This window comes from Atractosteus spatula, chromosome 8 (assembly GCF_055471065.1).
Source record: "Atractosteus spatula isolate fAtrSpa1 chromosome 8, fAtrSpa1.hap1, whole genome shotgun sequence".
NCBI classification, from domain to species: domain Eukaryota; kingdom Metazoa; phylum Chordata; class Actinopteri; order Semionotiformes; family Lepisosteidae; genus Atractosteus; species Atractosteus spatula.
This window is the reverse complement of record NC_142713.1, coordinates 652,154-669,118: the sequence shown is the minus strand read 5'-3', so window position 1 is coordinate 669,118 and position 16,965 is coordinate 652,154. Positions and strand designations below refer to the sequence as shown.

At 59.4% G+C, this 16,965-nt stretch overlaps 2 protein-coding genes across 2 annotated transcripts; one reads left to right on the top strand and one right to left on the bottom strand.

Annotated features, from left to right (window-relative positions):
- Positions 1–2,048: 2,048 nt before the first annotated feature.
- LOC148828962 (E3 ubiquitin-protein ligase TRIM16-like) lies at positions 2,049–5,551 on the bottom strand. Its single transcript, XM_088923064.1, has 6 exons — positions 4,925–5,551; positions 4,270–4,365; positions 3,886–4,119; positions 3,575–3,734; positions 2,976–3,035; positions 2,049–2,763 (listed from the first exon to the last, which is right to left on the bottom strand). The coding sequence occupies exons 1-6, from the start codon at positions 5,513–5,515 to the stop codon at positions 2,204–2,206; spliced, it is 1,701 nt and encodes a 566-aa protein (XP_088779190.1). The 5' UTR covers positions 5,516–5,551; the 3' UTR covers positions 2,049–2,203.
- Positions 5,552–5,645: 94 nt separating this feature from the next.
- Positions 5,646–14,059, top strand: LOC148828961 (uncharacterized). The gene is made up of 5 exons (XM_088924354.1): positions 5,646–5,654; positions 6,001–6,466; positions 8,556–12,485; positions 12,594–12,662; positions 13,516–14,059. Exons 2-5 carry the CDS (start codon positions 6,457–6,459, stop codon positions 13,716–13,718), a joined length of 4,212 nt encoding a protein of 1,403 aa, XP_088780480.1. The 5' UTR covers positions 5,646–5,654; positions 6,001–6,456; the 3' UTR covers positions 13,719–14,059.
- Positions 14,060–16,965: the final 2,906 nt, after the last annotated feature.

Here is a 16,965-nt window from a genome sequence, read left to right as displayed (position 1 = left end):
AAAAGTAGAGCTTATACAGATCCAGATCCAAGATGGCCTCCCTAGGCTTATGGTTGTGTCCTCATTTTCTTAGTTATTTTGCATCCTGCTGTGAATCCTCTTGCTCTGCCCCTGTGTCCTTGGCTAGTCCCTGGAATTTGAAGTCTCCTTGTACTCTGTCCTTCATGCGAGCCCTGAAACCCCACTCCTGCTTGTGCCACAGCGCCCCCTAGTCTTCGGAGGTCCCGTTGGCATGTTTTTATCTCACAGAAGTCATCCTTTGCCTTCCTCGATCGCGTGAGGAGAGAGAGGAGGGGAATGTCGTTTGAAAGACGCCACGTGTTCATTCGTCACAATTTCAAAGAGTTCCGATCCTCCCAGTGGACTTCAAAGATAACCTGTTTCTTCTAATCCAGGGCTCAGGTCTTCGGTGGGCAGTCTTCTCCTCTTGAAGAAGTCCGAGCAGGGGGCTGCGTCAGCCCGCGCTGGCTGCAAAGGAACAAGTAAAGGTTTATTCCAGCTGAGAAGAGACGAGACACGACGTTTCGGCTGTGGAGCCTCCTTCAGGTGTGTCACATGGAATAAACCGTTACCTGCTCCTCTGCTGTCTTCTAGTCTTGGTCTTGCTCAGTTTACGACATTGAAATATCACTGGAAGGTGTTCTACAGGGGGTGAAACGAAAGATGCTCTTGTTCTGGCGTACGGGCTCCAGAAACCTCCAGCTTCATGCAGCTCGTGAGCTGATGAAGGCTGTGGAGGAGGAGCCGCCCCAGCTGTCCCCTTGTCTGAGCAGAGAGCTGTCACAGTGGTGGGCAGCGGAGGGACAGGAGCTCGCAGACACACTGAGCACGGAGCTCTGAGCTGCCTGGGCTGGTGTCCATCTGTGTTTTCAGCACACAGCCCAGACCTGCACTGTCATCTTCTACAACACAACTCGTTTTACTGAGTATTTAGTTTGGATCCAGAAGCAGAAATTGAAAACAAAAAGTGCCTGTATTCTAGAAAATCACGGTTGTTAACAAATGAATGTTGGAACTTTCAATAAACCTTTATTGCAGAGAAATGTGTGACAATGTCGTCTTGGTTTTCTGGGAACAAACACCAGAGACACTAATAACAGCAACTGTTCTCAACAACAGCCTCTCCCTCACCTGATCATTCATGGAAACTAATTAGCCTGTTCCCAGACTGAAACCCACCTCTTATTAATTTGCTGCCGCTCCTGTGTTACCGCAGCACTAACGTACCTTCTTGTCAGTAATGATGAGAAGTTAATTTGTTTTAGTACATTAAGTCTCTCCTGATTCACCTTCAGCTGAGAGTAAAGAGATTAATTGGTGTTCAGACACAGACACACTGACTCACTCACAGAGAAACACTGATTCACACAGAGACATTGACACAGAGAGACACACTGACTCACACAGACACACTGACCCACAGAGACACACTGACCCACAGAGACACACTGACTCACACAGACACACTGACCCACAGAGACACATTGACTCACACAGAGAGACACACACTGACTCACAGAGAAACACTGATTCACACAGAGACACTGACACAGAGAGACACACTGACTCACACAGAGAGAGACGCTGACTCACACAGAGAGACACACACTGACTCACAGAGAAACACTGATTCACACAGAGACACACTGACACAGAGAGACACACTGACCCACAGAGACACATTGACTCACACAGAGAGAGACACTGACTCACACAGAGAGACACACACTGAGTCACAGAGAAACACTGATTCACACAGAGACACACTGATTCACACAGAGACACACTGACACACTGACCCACAGAGACACATTGACTCACACAGAGTAACACTGAGTCACACAGAGACACACTGACTCACTCAAAGACACACTGACTCAGACAGAGACACACTGACTCAGACAGAGACACACTGACTCACACTAAACACTGAAACAGCAAACAGTCCATTTCTTCAAATATCCTGCACAGACCTCAACTACTGAGGAATATTAATACAATGTAAATTTAAAAAATAATGAATCTAATAGAAATATAGAAATGAAATACAAACGTTTTTTTATTTTATTTTGGAGAACAATTATAATTAAAGCTCTGGTTTATAGTATCAGTTCCAGCAGATCATGAAACACTGGTCAATGGAGAAACTGCTCCTCAGTGTGAGAGACAGGTGCTCAGTTACCTGCTGCTTCCTCTCCTCTTTCTACTCCAGCTCACACAGAGACACACTGGGGACAACAAAGTTGAAAACAAACCAAAATCGCAGACCAAACCCAACCCCGGGATAGAGGGGCTCCGTGAAGGAGGCCTGGACTCTGTGCAGGAGGGTCGCTGTGTCTCCAGAGACGCTGTAGAAGGACAGAGTTCCAGCCCTGTGGTCCACATACACCCCTATCCTGGAGGAGGGAGGGGCAGCTACTGCAGTTTCTTCATTGTTGTGCCAGAAAGAGCAACTGGAACCAGAGCAGCACAGACTCCAGGACTGGTCGTTGCGTCCAAGATGACAGTCAACACCCTCCCCTCTCCTGCTGAGTCCTTTATATGTGACCCCTATATCAACATCAACCCCTCTCCACTCCACCTCCCAGTAACAGCAAGTCCCAGACAGCCCCTCTCTGCACAGCACCTGGAATTCTGAATCAAATCTCTCGGGGTGATCGGGGTACTGCTGGGGCTCCCTGCTCCAGGTCACCCTCCTGTTCCCCTCAGACAGACAGAGCTGTCTGTGCGCTGTGTTGGGGTCCAGTGTGAGCTGACAGGCATCTGATTGGAGAGAAGAGGACAGTCAGAGGACAGACAGGCAGAACAGACCAATCCCTGAGCAGATCTCCACTAGAGTCCCGCCCCCACAGCCCAGTAAGATACACACTGGGGTTTCTAATTGGAGAGAAGAGGACAGTCAGCTCCAGGTGTGTGTGTGTGTGTTTGAGCTCCAGGTATCTCTCAGTGGGCATCTGGAGTGAAAACAGACTCACAGTGTAAAAGCTCTGCTCTGGTCCTGGGCTCTGGAGTCTGCAGACTGTAGACGTCACTCACTGGGGACACAGAGAGATATATAATATAAATATAGTTCAGGTGGGTAGCTGCGTCAGCATGCATAGACTGCAAAGGAACAAGAAAAAGGTTTATTCCATGCTGCTCACACCTGAAGAAGGCTTCACAGATGAAATGTTGTGTTTTCTCTCTTCTCTTTTCAGCCTGGAATAAACCTGTTACTTGTTCCTAATATAAATATATATAATACCTGTGTAACAGGACTGTTCTACAGCTGTAGCCCCTATTGTAACAGGACTGTAGCCCAATATCCAAGTGGGGCTACATATTGCTAGTGGGCTACATATTGCTAGTGGTTTAAGGGAGTATTATTATTATTATATTATTAATTATTATTATTTTTATTGTAAGAGAGTGGGTAAAAACACCTCACTGATTCTATCGTAGGTAGAGAAGACAAAGTAAATTAAATACTCAGCCCCCAAAAAGGATCTGTTCCATTCACAAGTGATTGACTGGCAAATCAATTTAAGGAAAAACAAGACATTCATAAGACATCACACTGTGTTTCTCCACTAACCTGTCCTGGAGATCCTGACTGACTCCTCCCTGCAGACGTCCTCCAGTCGCTCTTTCAGTCCAGAGACAGCTCTCCTCACAGCCTCAGGAGAGAAGTGGGGTCTGACAGTGATGCTGGGTGAGTCTCCAGCTCCAGGAGGGACACAGACAGACTGGAAATTCTGCAGCAGGGAAGAGAGAGAGGAGTTTCCAGTCAAACACACTCGGCTCCAGCACACATTCCTGGGGAGAAGCCAGGAGCAGCTCCATTGGAGAGCTGTGTGTGAGAGACTCCCTTCTGGACTGCAGAGAGTCCCAGAGCAGTGCTGTTACCTGGAGGAAATGGATGTGATCCTCTATGTGTGAGAGCTGGCTCAGCTCAGCGTCTCTCCTCCTCAGCTCAGCGATCTCCTGCTCCAGTCGCTCCAGGAGTCCTTCAGCCTGACTCACTGCAGCCCTCTCTTGAGCTCTGATCAGCTGTGTGAGCTCAGAGCGTGTTCTCTCAATGGAGCGGATCAGCTCAGTGAAGATCCTGTCAGTGTCCTGTACTGCAGTCTGTGCAGAGCGCTGAGTGAGGAGACACACAGTGGATTATCACACAGGACAACACTCAAGCTACATTCTACTGTGTGTGGTGTTTCCTCAGGGTACTGGTGTGTCCAGTGTCCAGCTGTGGGAATGTGTGTCAGTGTGTCCACTCCTCTGGTCAATACCCACTCTGAGTGAGTCCACAGCCTGTCTCAGCTCCTGCAGCTCCTTCTCTCTCTCCTCGAGTCTCTGCTGGGTTTGTGTCTGTGTCGCCCCCAGCTGCTCCTGTGGAGGAACACGGACACTCAGGACATTTCTACTGTGAACTCATCCCGCACTCAGATCAGTGTTGATATCTTAAACTGTCCTTTTCATTTATTTCAATAAAATACTTAATATCTCAGATCTACTATTGATGGAGAGAAATGTGTCCGACCACGTCTCACATCCTGTCTGCTTCCAGGGAAATTCAGATAATTGTAGAGGAGAAAAGGAAACATGTCCTGTGTCAGATCTGACCCAGCAGTGCCCAGCGTGAGTCTTGTGTTTAATAAACCTGGTGAAGTGCTACAGTTATAGTGCAGTTAGTGCACAAGGGGGCAGTCTGTTCCACAGGTGCTGGGTGTGTTGAGTGGCTGAACAGGGTCATCAGTGCTACATGTGGACAGTAAAGAGGGAAACCGGAGGAGATGTTGAGCCACAGACACTTCAGAGACACAACCAGTGTGGATCACAGCTGAACACATGAGCAGATCTTTCACTACAGAAACAGAACATACAGTGTGAAGATCACGCAGATTACACCATGTTCTAGAGAGCTTGATTACAGACTCGGAGTCCTCACCTGTTTCTCAGTCCTTCCTGCTGCAGCTGAGACAGTATCATGGCCTCTGTGCTCATCCATCGTGCACAACACGCAGATACACTTCTGATCAGTACGGCAGTAGACCTCCAGGGGTTTGTCATGAGTGGAGCAGATCTTGTCCTGCAGCTGTCCTGTGGCCTCGACCAGCTGGTGTCTCTTCAGTGGAGCAGCTTCACAGTGAGGCTGGAGGTGAGTCTGACAGTAAGAGGCCAGACACACCAGACAGGACTTCACAGCTCTCACCTGTCTCCCAGTGCAGACATCACACAGCACATCTCCAGGGCCAGCAGGACTGGGAGCAGGAGGAGGACCACTGAGCCCTGTCTCCTTCAGTTTCTCCACCACTTCAGCCAGCATGATGTTTCTGCCCAGAACAGGCCTTGGGGTGAAGGTCTGTCTACACTGGGGGCAGCTGTAGATTCCAATCTGATCATCCTGATCCCAGCAGCTCTTAATACAGCCCATACAGTAACTGTGTCCACAGGGAAGAGTCACTGGATCCTTCAGAGCATCCAGACACACGGAGCAGCTGAACTGGTCCCGATCCAGTAGATCTCCAGCTTGCGCCATTTTGTAGTGAAGTTCCAACCTCTCAAACCTGCACACAGAGCTGTTTCAACAGAAACGAAACTGATCTCTGTGTGTGACTTCCTGGACCAGCCCAGAGCTGCAGGAGGAGGGGTTTTGTAGGAGCTGTGTTTTTCAAGAGGTGAGGCTTCTGACTCAGTGGGAAGAGATAGCTGACAGAGAGCAGAAACTTTAATAATGTTTTATGAATGACGTGTGCTTGATGTCATGTACAGAAGACAGCCTGAGCTCTCTGTTATACTAATACTGTAAATTATAATATAATTGTTATAGTATAAAAAGGAATTCTATTATAAAGATGAATTTTCCTTATAATATAACCGAATGTCAGTCAGTTGTCACACGGTTGAAAATCTCCCGGAGACGCTCAGCAGTCTGTCCCCCAGGTACCGGGACACGGCCGGCGTGTGAGCGGGCGGGGTGGCAGCTCTTTCTCTCAGCGACAAGGCGCTGTCTTCTGAATGCAGTGTCCGCGCCCATGGGAGGCGCTGGTCCTTGAAGCTCCGAGGCTCAGCCGGGTGCAGCGCTCCGCGTTCCACTCGTCGAGTCTCCCCCAGGACGCGGGGTCGAGCGCCGAGCCCAGCGATCAGCGCCAGGAGAGGCTGCGAGAGAGACTGTCCGGTCAGACGGACGCCGCTGGACGTGCCGCGGGAGGTCAGGGGTCTCTCGGAAGCAGCAGCCCCTGTGTGAGAGGCGCTGTGAGACGGGTCCGGCTCGGCGGACAGGGAGGTGGACCCCGGTCAGGAGCCCGGCTGGGCTGCAGACCCGAGGACTCGGGTTCGGGTTCGGGTTCGGGTTCGGGTCCGGTGTCCCGGCAGCAGAGGGAACGGGCCCGCGGTTCGGGCGTGTTGTGCTGTGTTCTCGGGCAGCCGCCCGGGTCAGACCCGGCCGCCCGAGGGGACCCCAGCTTCCTGCCTGCTGTCATGTGTGAAGGTGAGTTAGTGTCTGTGAGAGTGTGTGTGTGTGTGTCGGTTTGTGTATTCCCCTGAGTCTGTGAGAGTGTGTGTGTTTGTGTGCTCCTGTGTTTGCCAGTTTGTGTATTCCCCTGAGAGAGTCTGTGGGTGTGTGTGAGCCCGTCAGTTGATCAGTGTTTGTGCGTGAAGGTGTTTATTGTTCCATTGTGTGTGTGTTTGTATTTGTGTTCCTATGTGTGTGTGACTATCTAGTTACAGCTGATGAATTGTAACTACACAACACTGCAGCCTTAACGGCTGCTTGAACAGGAGTCCGTGTCTGGAAGACCCAGCTGTTAATTTCGGTCTCGTAATCAGGGCGGTTAATTGAGTGATTTCGGGACACGCGTGGGGCTCGGAGCCGCGGCTGGGAACAGGGGGTAGCTTTAAGAGCGCGGCTCGTCCCGCAGGACTGCTTTGTGTTCCAGTCGCTGGGTGTGGGGATTTCTTTTCTGTGGAGCAGGGGGGTCGGTTCGTCTTTGAAGAGAAACGACTGTGGGGGGGTGGGGAGCTCGCCTCCGAGGGGGGAGAGTTGCGCAGCGCGGCTCAGAAAGGCACGAGTGGAAACCCTGATCTGGGGTTGGATCATCACCGCTCCGGCACTTGGGCTGAACGCAGGCGGTGGTCCTGACCCGTAAGGGGTACAGGCTGGGTCGTGGCGGCGTGGCTGAGCTCTGTCGTCTCGCGGAATGCCCACTCGGGGCGTGGACAGACTCGCTAATTGCTCGTTATCCCTCGGACGAAGCGTTCCTGTGCGCGCCGCGTTTGTGAGTGAGGCGAGCGGCGAGCGGCGGGAATCGGGACACAATTCATCAAGCTTTTCCGGCACCACTGATGACCGACAACATCTACAGACATTTCCGATACAAACTCACCACTGGCCACTAGCATACATCATACAACACCTAGAACATTACTGAGAGACAGGCTCCATGCTCTTTGGGTTGTGATATTATTATTATTATTATTATTATTAGAGAAGTTCCAGTAGGTTCATTATTATTTATTATTATAGAGAGACGGGGTCACCCTGGGCTGCAGCTCTATTGAGTTTCCTCTCCCAGTGCGATTGGGAGCTGTTGTGATTCTGGTAGGTGTGGGAATTCTGGGATTATCTGTGTAAATGTGGGGAAGAATGTTTCTCTAATCCCAGAGTATCTGTCACAGTGTAGTAGGAAGTGCACCTCTGTCTCTGTTTCTCCCCGCTGGCAGTGGGAGCACAGCCTGTCCTCTCTGGACAGCCAGGCCTACCTGTGTCCAGTTTCTCTGGCCAGGCTGTGGTCACTGAACCTGTCCTCTCTGGACAGTCAGGTCTGCCTGTGTCCAGTGTGTGTGTCCAGGCTGTGGTCACTGAGCCTGTACTTCGTCAGGGTCTGTTTCTGTTTGTTGTTATTTATCTTGGTCAAATATTTGGCTAGTGTGTATTGTCTGTTTAGGGTTCTGTAGCATTCCAGTTTATGTTGTGTTTGTGTGTGGGTGTCCCAGTGTGTGAGATATTGCTGTGTGATCTGTGCTGTGATGTGGTTTACAATCCCGATGTTCACAGAAGGAACTGACCTGTCTAGCCTGTGAAACCTCGTCTTCTGTCTGTGTGGCCGCCTGGCGACAGTGTGCAAGAGGCGTCCGGGTCTGATCCTCCGTTCACCATTCGGAGCCGCGCCAGCGCGCCGAGATAGACGAGCGAGAGACTTCCTCTGGGTGGGGCGCGTCTCTGACCGCGGGGGGGGGGCTTTAAAACTGTTTCCCTCTCGCATGGAGCCCGGTTGCTCTTGAGCGCAGGTCTGTGGGCCGAGGGCGCAGGACACGGGAGGCGCTCTCGAGCTCGGAGAGTCGGACAGCTGCTAAAAACACATCGGCCCCCGAGACCCCCGAGACGCCTTGCCTGCGCTCTCCCTGCGGCTGCGGTTTGTGGCGGATGAGGGGGCTCGCTCCAGGATCTGGCCTCCGATGGGGTGAGGGTGTCCGCGGGGGGGTCTCGCGCTGCGTCTCGAGGAGGGATCGGAGCGTCCCGTACTGGACTGGACCCCCTTTTTATTAATGACCTTTATCACCCTGTGCTTCCCTCCCAGATCCCGCGCCTCTCCCCTCCTCCTCCTCCTCCTGCGGCCGCGGGAGCGACGCGCGATGCAGCCCCCTGACGTGCCGCAGCGGGCGCCCCCCCCAGGCCGCGCGGGGCGCCCCCTCTTCCGCGTCCCTGAGGTTCAGCCCCTTCGGCCGGGGCGTCCGGGCGAAGGCGGGGACCAGGAGGTCCCTCAGGGAGCAGGTCCTCCAGAAGAGGGCACAGATCGCGGGGTCCCCAGGCGGACAGCGGCGCGGCGCTGACCCCGTGACCCCGGGGAGCCCCGCTGTGCCCGGTCCAGCTGGCCCCCGGCCGGCCCCCCCCGGGGTCACTACGCCGCGGCAGTGTGGCTCGGCCCGGAGCGCGCCGGACCCGGACCGAGCCGCAGCGTGGATCGCTCAGCCCTGCCGCCCGGATCCCTCCTCCTCCCGGGAAGCGAGCAGCGTCAGGACAGGGCCGCCCGGCCCCTCCGCCAGGCAGAGGCTTTCCCTGAGGCCCCCGATGTGCCGTGCGGGGGGCCAGCCCGCGGGGGCGAGTTGGCCAGCGGGCGGGAGACAGCAGGAGAGCCGCTGTTCCGAGTCTCCGTCCCCCGAGTCCGGGACCTCCTGGGGCGTCCCGGGGGCTGTTCCGCAGGGAGACCCTCCGGCGGCTTCGACATCCAGCTGCCTGGGGCACCCTGCTGGCCGGCCCGGACAGGGGGCGACCCCCGGGGCGGGACTCTTCGGGGGCGTGGCGGGGGGCGGGCCCGTCGCGTTCCTGGCCTCTAGGCCATCTGCTCCCACGCCGGGCACGAAGTGGCCCCCCCCTCCTCCTCCTCCCGCCCCCCCTGCCCGCCCCCGAGCGTGGGAGCAACCCCCTTGCGTCCGGGCGAAGACGCTCCCCGAAGTGGCCGGGCTCCCGGGTGCAGTTTCAGTTTCCGGCGTTCACACTGCGGTGCCTCCCTCCTCCTCTTCCTCGGCGGCGGTGGGGCGCTCGCTTCCCGGGCAGCGCGGGCCTCCGGGGCGGCGGAGCGGCTCCCCTTCGGGAAGGGCAGCGGGCGGCGGCGGCGGCGGCGGGAAACCCGTTTCCCCTTGCGGCGGTCCCGGCGGGCCGGGCGCGGAGGAGGCCCTGGCCCTGGAGCGCCGGCTGACGAGGGAGGTGGCGCAGGCGCTGCACGCCTTCCTGTCGGAGTCCCAGGGGCGCCGTGGGGACTCGGCGGTGCTGGATCGGCGCCTCAGTGAGCTCTGGGGAGACCGAGGCGTGCGCGGGGGGGCCCAAGTGCAGCACCAGGAGCTCCGCCGCAGTCCAGAGGAGAAGTCAGTCCCGGGCTCTTCCTCGCAGAGAGCCAGCGAGCCGCAGATCGCCATCGTGCCTCCGATCACCCAGCCACCCGCGGCCGGCGCGGACGAGGGCGGGTTCCTGAACGCCGACAGCGGTCTCCCCTTCCGGATCCGGAGCGTGTGGTCCCTGCAGGAGGAGGGGAAAGGTGCGGAGGCTCCGCCTGGGAAAGGGGATGAACCCCCGGCCTCAGGCGGAGAGCTCGCGCAGGGCCCGGCCGCCGGGGCGGAGGACGTGGAAGGGCCGGAGCGTCTCCGTGCGATGCCGGGATTGCACCAGGACCCCGGGGAATCGCCCTGGGGTCTGAGAACCTTTCCAGAATCCATCCCACCGGGCCGCTGCTCGGAGAAGCCCCCGCCTCCAGAGGGCGACCCGCGTCCGGAAGACATCCCCGCAGGTCCGGACCCGCCTGATCGTCGCCGCGTGGGAGTGCTGGCCGGCGTCAGTTCTGACCCGCGAGGGAAGAGGCTTGAAGAGGACCGGCCCTGTGGTACCGGCTCAGACCTGGGCCCGTCCAGTTTGTCCACACTGCCCGTGAACGAGTGGACCCTCGCGAAGATCCGGAACCTGATTTCCCTTTTCGACGACTGCGCGCTCCTCGCGGACTCGGACTCGGGCGCGGAGGGGACGAACAGCCCGTTCTGGGGGCGCGGGGACGCCGAGCTCCCGGACGCCGGCGAACTCGGGGGCCGGATCGACGCCGTCCTGCGCTTCTGGAGCGCCGGCGTCGCCGTGGACCAGCACACCGTCATCTTTTCGGAAGTGAGGTCGGGGGGTTTCGAGAGGGTGACGCGGAGCTGGGGTGCTGCGGCGGGGCGCCCGTCCGGGGGCATGCGTCTGGGCGGGGAGCCCCCGCCCCTCGCGTGCCAGATCCCCGCGAAGGAGCAGCGCGAGGCTGGTGCCACAGGGCGCGACCGCGGGAGGCGGAGCTCAGGAGCCTCTGCCCGCGTGACAGGCGAGCAGGAAGAGGACGCTGTCGCCCCGCCAGGGTGCGCCTCCCCCGGGGACCCCCTCGGCCTGGACGCCGGGGGCTCAGAGCCCCGCGAGGCCGACGCGTTCTTCTGTGAGCTGCTGGGAGACGGGGGCAGGAGGGAAAGCCTGAGATGGATTTCGGCAGCTGGGGGATCGGGATCGGCTGGGCAGGGGGAGGGCCCGGAGGACTCCTGCTGTCTCTTCCGCCTGATTGAGGTCCACACCGGCTCCCCCCTGAGTCCGGGCTGCCGGTGCCCCTCCTCCACGAGGGCCGGCGGGGAGCCCGAGGAACGGGCCGGGCGCTTTCCCGAACGGAGAACGCAGACGCTGGGGGCCGTGACGGAGGCGGACGCAGCGCGGGAGGACTGGCCCGTCGGAACCGGAGGCGGGAGCGCCACCGCCCGGCCGCACGAGCCGAGAGCTTCCCCTGTGCCGCCGCCGCCTCCTCGGTGCGCTCTTCCCGAGAGGACTCCTGAATCCGCGGCCCTTTCTTCAGGACCAGGCCGGGAGGATCGGAGAGCGCGTCCAGGCATCCCCAGAAACGTGCCTCCGCGACCGCCTCTGTTCGGGAAGAGCCCGGGCTTCTCAGGGGACGGGGATCAGGCCTTCGGCAAAGGATCTGAACCCGGCGGGAAGAGAGGGCTTCCTCGCAGGATCCCGCCTGCAGCGGAGGAACGGGAGCGCAGGATCGGGGATGACCCACCTGCGGCCGCAGGGACGGCCTCTGCCGGGGGATTCAGAGGTGGGATCGGATTTGAACCGGGAAGCGCAAAACGGAAAAGGGACATCGACGATGGAGACCCGCGATCGGAGTTCCCTGGACTGCATCCTCGCCTCCCCTGCCCGGCTCCCGTGCCAGAACAGGCCTGGGAAGAGGGGGGGCGTTCATCCCGCAAAAAAGCACTTCCCGATACGGACCTGGACGTGTCGGAAAGGAGGAGGAGGAAGAGGAGGAGGAGGACCGGGCCGGCGAGTCCGGTTATCTGTGGCTCCATTTCTTCCACAACTGCCAATCGGCTCCCGGGATTTGCTCGTTTGAACGTGGATCTTTCCCGAAAGCAGGGCGCCCCTCCAGGGCCAGAACTCCACGCTTGCGCTGAGGAGCTGAACCGGGCCAGAAAGGCACCGGCGCCAGAGGAGCACATGGTGCCGGAAAGGGACCGGCGTCTAGGGGTGCCGCGCGGTTCCGAAGGGCTGGAGGAGATCCGTAGGCAGGACAGGGTGGGGGGCACAGGGTCCCCCAAAGCCCAGCGCGCCTGGGAGAGCGGGGCAGGACGCGGGGGACCGACAGGAAAGACGCCCCCGGGACTCCTGAGCCTGGAGAGAGCGGGGAGCTGGAGCGGACCCGCTGGGCAGCGGGATGGAGCCGGGGACGCCCGCCGGCTCGCGGGAGGCCCCTCGGACAGCCGGAGCGGAGGGGCGCCGAGGAGACGGGAGTCCGGCGGGCCGGCGCCGCAGCTCCCGCCTGGGGGGCGCCGGCCGACCCCCGGCCCGCAGGGCGCCCCGGCGCGGAGCATGTTCGAGCGGGGGAACCCGGCCCTGGCCGCGGAGCCGCGGGGCGGCGGCCTGCTCCAGTTCAAGCTGTGGCCGGGCGCCGGCGACCTGCCCGGCGCCGCGCGGGAGGCCGAGAGGGGGCCCGCCCCCAACGAGGGTGAGTCTCCCGCCGGAGGCGTGAGTGGGGGGTTCGGAACCTGCACAGACACCCGGCCGGGCTCAGCCGGGACAGGTGGAGCTGATGGTTTCCTGGCGTTTCCCACAGGTGGCCCGGTTCTGAGGGCGGCGGGGGAGCGCGCCGGGGCTCTGCGGACGAGGCCGTGGAAAGCGCGAGGTGAGAGTGAGACCGTGGCGAGCGAGCCGCTGCCTGGTCACGGGCTGCAGTGGCTTCGGCTTCAGCCCTGCGCTGGCCTGATCGCAGAGGAGTTACGCTCGTCCCCGCAGGGGTACAGGGGGGTGATTTCTGTCGTCCCCGGAGGGGGAGTGGGGTGATTGTGCTCGTCCCCGCAGGGGTACAGGGGGGTGATTTCTGTCATCCCCGGAGGGGGGAGTGGGGTGATTGTGCTCGTCCCCGCAGGGGTACAGGGGGGTGATTTCTGTCGTCCCCGGAGGGGGGAGTGGGGTGATTGTGCTCGTCCCCGCAGGGGTACAGGGGGGTGATTTCTGTCGTCCCCGGAGGGGGGAGTGGGGTGATTGTGCTCGTCCCCGCAGGGGTACAGGGGGGTGATTTCTGTCATCCCCGGAGGGGGGGTGGGGCGATTGTGCTCGTCCCCGCAGGGGTACAGGGGGTGATTTCTGTCATCCCCGGAGGGGGGGGTGGGGCGAGTGTGCTCGTCCCCGCAGGGGTACAGGGGGGTGATTTCTGTCATCCCCGGAGGGGGGGGTGGGGCGAGTGTGCTCTTCCCCGCAGGGGTACAGGGGGGTGATTTCTGTGGTCCCCGGAGGGGGGAGTGGGGTGATTGTGCTCGTCCCCGCAGGGGGGGAGGGGGGTGATTGTGCTCGTCCCCGCAGGGGTACAGGGGGGTGATTTTGCTCGTCCCCAGAGGGGGAGTGGGGGTGATTTTGCTCGTCCCCGGAGGGGGGAGTGGGGTGATTTCACTGGTCTCATTGGCCAGGTCAGCGGGTACCAGCCCCCCTGGGCAGTGACCGCCGTGTGCCGACCCGTCTGACCTCTCTCTCCTCCGCAGGTGCCTGGTCCCAGGGCTCCGACGGCAGAGCCCCCGCAGGCATCTGGCCCCCGGCAGAGCCCACGCCCCTGCTCGCACCCGGCACCAGGACCGCCGCCGACGCCGTCTTTCAAGAGTACAAGAAGAGATTCCTGCAGAAGGAGCTGAAGAGCTCGGAGAAGCCTGTCCCGGCCCAGGCCGAACGCACCGGCTCCGTGGGGTGATCTCCACGGCCGAAAGGACCGTCTCCCCTCGGCTGGGGTTCACTGTGGGGTTTTAACTTATTTTATTTTATATATGATTATTTAAATTCTAGTACGTTTTGTTTTTCGTCTCGACTGCGATAGACATTGGGGTTTTGGTTTGGATGAGCGAGCGGAGCGCAGCCCGGATACCGCTGCTGTCCTGGGCCCGGGAAGAGAGGGAGTAGGTCCGGGGAGACGCGAGAACGGGACACGCGCGCTGTCCCGGCGGGAGTGCGGTTCGGAATCGACCCCCCCGATCACCTGTCTTTGGCTCCAGACCTTCTTATGTTCAAGTCCTGCAATAAAGTCCTGTGGCTGGCAGTCGTACCTCTTTCCTCACGCGGGGAGGGGGGGTGAGGAGCTGGGCTGAACGTACCGACAGGCCCAGACTGCGCGGCTTGCGGGGTCAGCTCACTGGAGGGAGGGCGGGAGGGGGGCAGGGGTGCGAGACACGGGTGGAGCTGTGCAACATCTAAAATGTCAAGATAGTTTCGTCCAAGTACCGAGAAACATGCATGCACAGGATGGTTTTAAATGCACTCACCCGCTCCATTCCGACAGACTGATCATTGTATCAAAGACAGCTTCACAGTCCGTTCCAGCAAAGTGTAATGCTTGACAATAAAACTCTTACCTTGACAGGTACACCGTTGAGTCCACTGGGCCTGTGCTCAGTTTGTTAAATACTTGTTACTTGAGTACAGTTTTTCTCTCCTGCAAAGTCTGTCCCATGTGACCCCACAAGTGTGTTTTCAGGGAGCCCCGCAGTGGGGTGTCAGGTGCCGGAGTAGACAGACCCCATCGGCGCACACAGCAGCTTTAGCTTAAACTAGTCCACCGGTGTCTGTGACAAGCACCGCGTGACTGTGGACTCCTCGGTCGCCTTACAGAGGCTGTTCAGGGGAAAAGCGTCGAATTCCACCACCAGAGGGCACTGTTAGGACCCAGCAGCTGGGCGTCCTGTACTGCAGCTGCGCAGACTGCAGACAGCTGCGCTGGTCATCTGCCCCCCCCCCCCCCGAGATCACGCAGGCCTGTTTCATGCCGATCAAGAAGTCCAGAGATCAACCCGATTACCACAGTGAAATGGTGGCGGAGAGCAACTCCTCCTCCGCCGGGTCTGAAAACATCCAGAGAGGTGTATTACCCCCCGGGGAAAAGGGGGCCTGCTCTGCGGTCCTCAGGGGCCGGACCCCTGCACGGTCTGTGGGTGTGGGTGTGAGTGGGTGATGTGGTCTTGAGTGGCTGTGTGAGAAAGTATGCATGATTGAGTGGGGGAGGAGGGGGGGGTGCTACACAAACCCTTCAGAACTGGACAGTACCCCGAGTTTCACAGTCCTGGCTTGCAGCATCGTGCACCTGCTTGGTCTCTTTACTGTCACGGACTGGTCCACCCCCACTGCAGGGAGCTGAGGAAGACCCCCAGCCACACAGTCCCCCCCCCCCTGCCCACCACCCCACTGCAGGGAGCTGAGGAAGACCCCCAGCCACACAGTCCCCCCCCCCCTGCCCACCACCCCACTGCAGGGAGCTGAGGAAGACCCCCAGCCACACAGCCCCCCCCTGCCCACCACCCCACTGCAGGGAGCTGAGGAAGACCCCCCAGCCACACAGCCCCCCCCTGCCCACCACCCCACTGCAGGGAGCTGAGGAAGACCCCCAGCCACACAGCCCACTGCAGGGAGCTGAGGAAGACCCCCAGCCACACAGCCCCCCCCCCCGCAGGGAGCTGAGGAAGACCCCCCCCAGAGCACCACACCACGCTCGGGCTGTTACAGCGCCATCCTTTATTTTTCATGTTATAAAGCACACTGTTTTTTTAACCGGAAAGTTCCATCGTCAACCTTGCAAGACGCTCAGACCCCCCCAGGGAAGCGCCTGACCCCACTGCGCCCACCCCCACCCTCGGGAACAGCCGGGGATCAGTTTCCTGTCCACCGGGCTGCCGGCGTTCCGGGATCTCTCCTGGCCTGGGCTCCCTCAGTGCTCCACTCCCGCCTCCCCCCCCCAGCCTCTCGCGCTGGCCGGGAAGTGAACCCGGGGCCCCGGCTGTGGCCCTCGCCTGTGTCCTGGGGGGAGAGACAGGCTCCTGCGCTGTTTCCGGGGGAGGGGGCAGGAGGCTCAGCGGACGGTGCCCTCTGGCCCTCCGTGAAGTCCCCCATCCTGCCGACAAGCGGACCGGTCCGTTTCCCCTCCCCGGGGGGGTCCGGCCGAGGGCGGACCGAGGACAGGAGAATCCGTTCGCATCCGGCCGCCCTGGGAGTGACCGACGGGAAGGGGAGCCCCCTCTGGTGCCCGCTGGAAACTCGGGGCCCCTGCTGTGGGGTGCCGAGTGGCGCCCTCGAGTCGGACTCTCCAGCCGTCGGGGAGCCACGCGAGTTTTCGATCAGCGTCTGGGAGCCGGGGGCGCCAGAGGGCAGCGAACAGGTTCCAGCGCTACAGGACACCGCTTCACCCCATCATTACAAACCTCTGCCCACTGGGACAAGACTCAAACAGAACTTTCACAAAACACTGAGACTCAGACGTCTAGTGAGACAATTCACCCCTCTCCAGCCCCTCTCACCGAGACCATCTTCTACCTCAGAGGTCCTCATGAGTCCAGATTCACTGTGACCTTCAACCCCTGACTGAAGACCCCCAGAGCCCCTGTAGGGCTGGGGTCTCAGAGACTGAACTGACCTTTAACCCCTGACTGAAGACCCCCCAGAGCCCCTGAAGGACTGGGGTCTCAGAGACTGAACTGACCTTTAACCCCTGACTGAAGACCCCCCAGAGCCCCTGAAGGACTGGGGTCTCAGAGACCAAACTGACCTTTAACCCCTGACTGAAGACCCCAAGAGGCCCTGAAGGACTGGGGTCTCAGAGACTGAACTGACCTTTAACCCCTGACTGAAGACCTCCAGAGCCCCTGAAGGACTGGGGTCTCAGGGACTGAACTGACCTTTAACCCCTGACTGAAGACCCCAGAGCCCCTGAAGGACTGGGGTCTCAGAGACTGAACTGACCTTTAACCCCTGACTGAAGACCTCCAGAGCCCCTGAAGGACTGGGGTCTCAGGGACTGAACTGACCTTTAACCCCTGACTGAAGACCTCCAGCGTCCAGCTGCCCAGGGGCTGGAGAAGGACGGTCTCACCACACAGTTAACGGACACTCATCGTCACGTCTTTGAAAACAGAACAAGAGTTTGCATTGCATTGCCTTACAACAGCTCCAGGAGCAGG

Bases quoted from the DNA above. Each gene is read 5' to 3' on its own strand.
- LOC148828962 (XM_088923064.1), bottom strand. From the start codon at position 5,515: ATGGCGCAAGCTGGAGATCTACTGGATCGGGACCAGTTCAGCTGCTCC. The intron at 4,366-4,924 runs GTGAGGACTCCG...GTTCCTCCACAG, and splicing joins CAGGAAGGACTGAGAAACAG to GAGCAGCTGGGGGCGACACA. The intron at 2,764-2,975 runs GTGAGTCTGTTT...CTCTCCAATCAG, and splicing joins CAGAGCAGAGCTTTTACACT to ATGCCTGTCAGCTCACACTG.
- LOC148828961 (XM_088924354.1), top strand. The intron at 12,486-12,593 runs GTGAGTCTCCCG...CGTTTCCCACAG, and splicing joins GGGGCCCGCCCCCAACGAGG to GTGGCCCGGTTCTGAGGGCG. The intron at 12,663-13,515 runs GTGAGAGTGAGA...TCTCCTCCGCAG, and splicing joins GAGGCCGTGGAAAGCGCGAG to GTGCCTGGTCCCAGGGCTCC.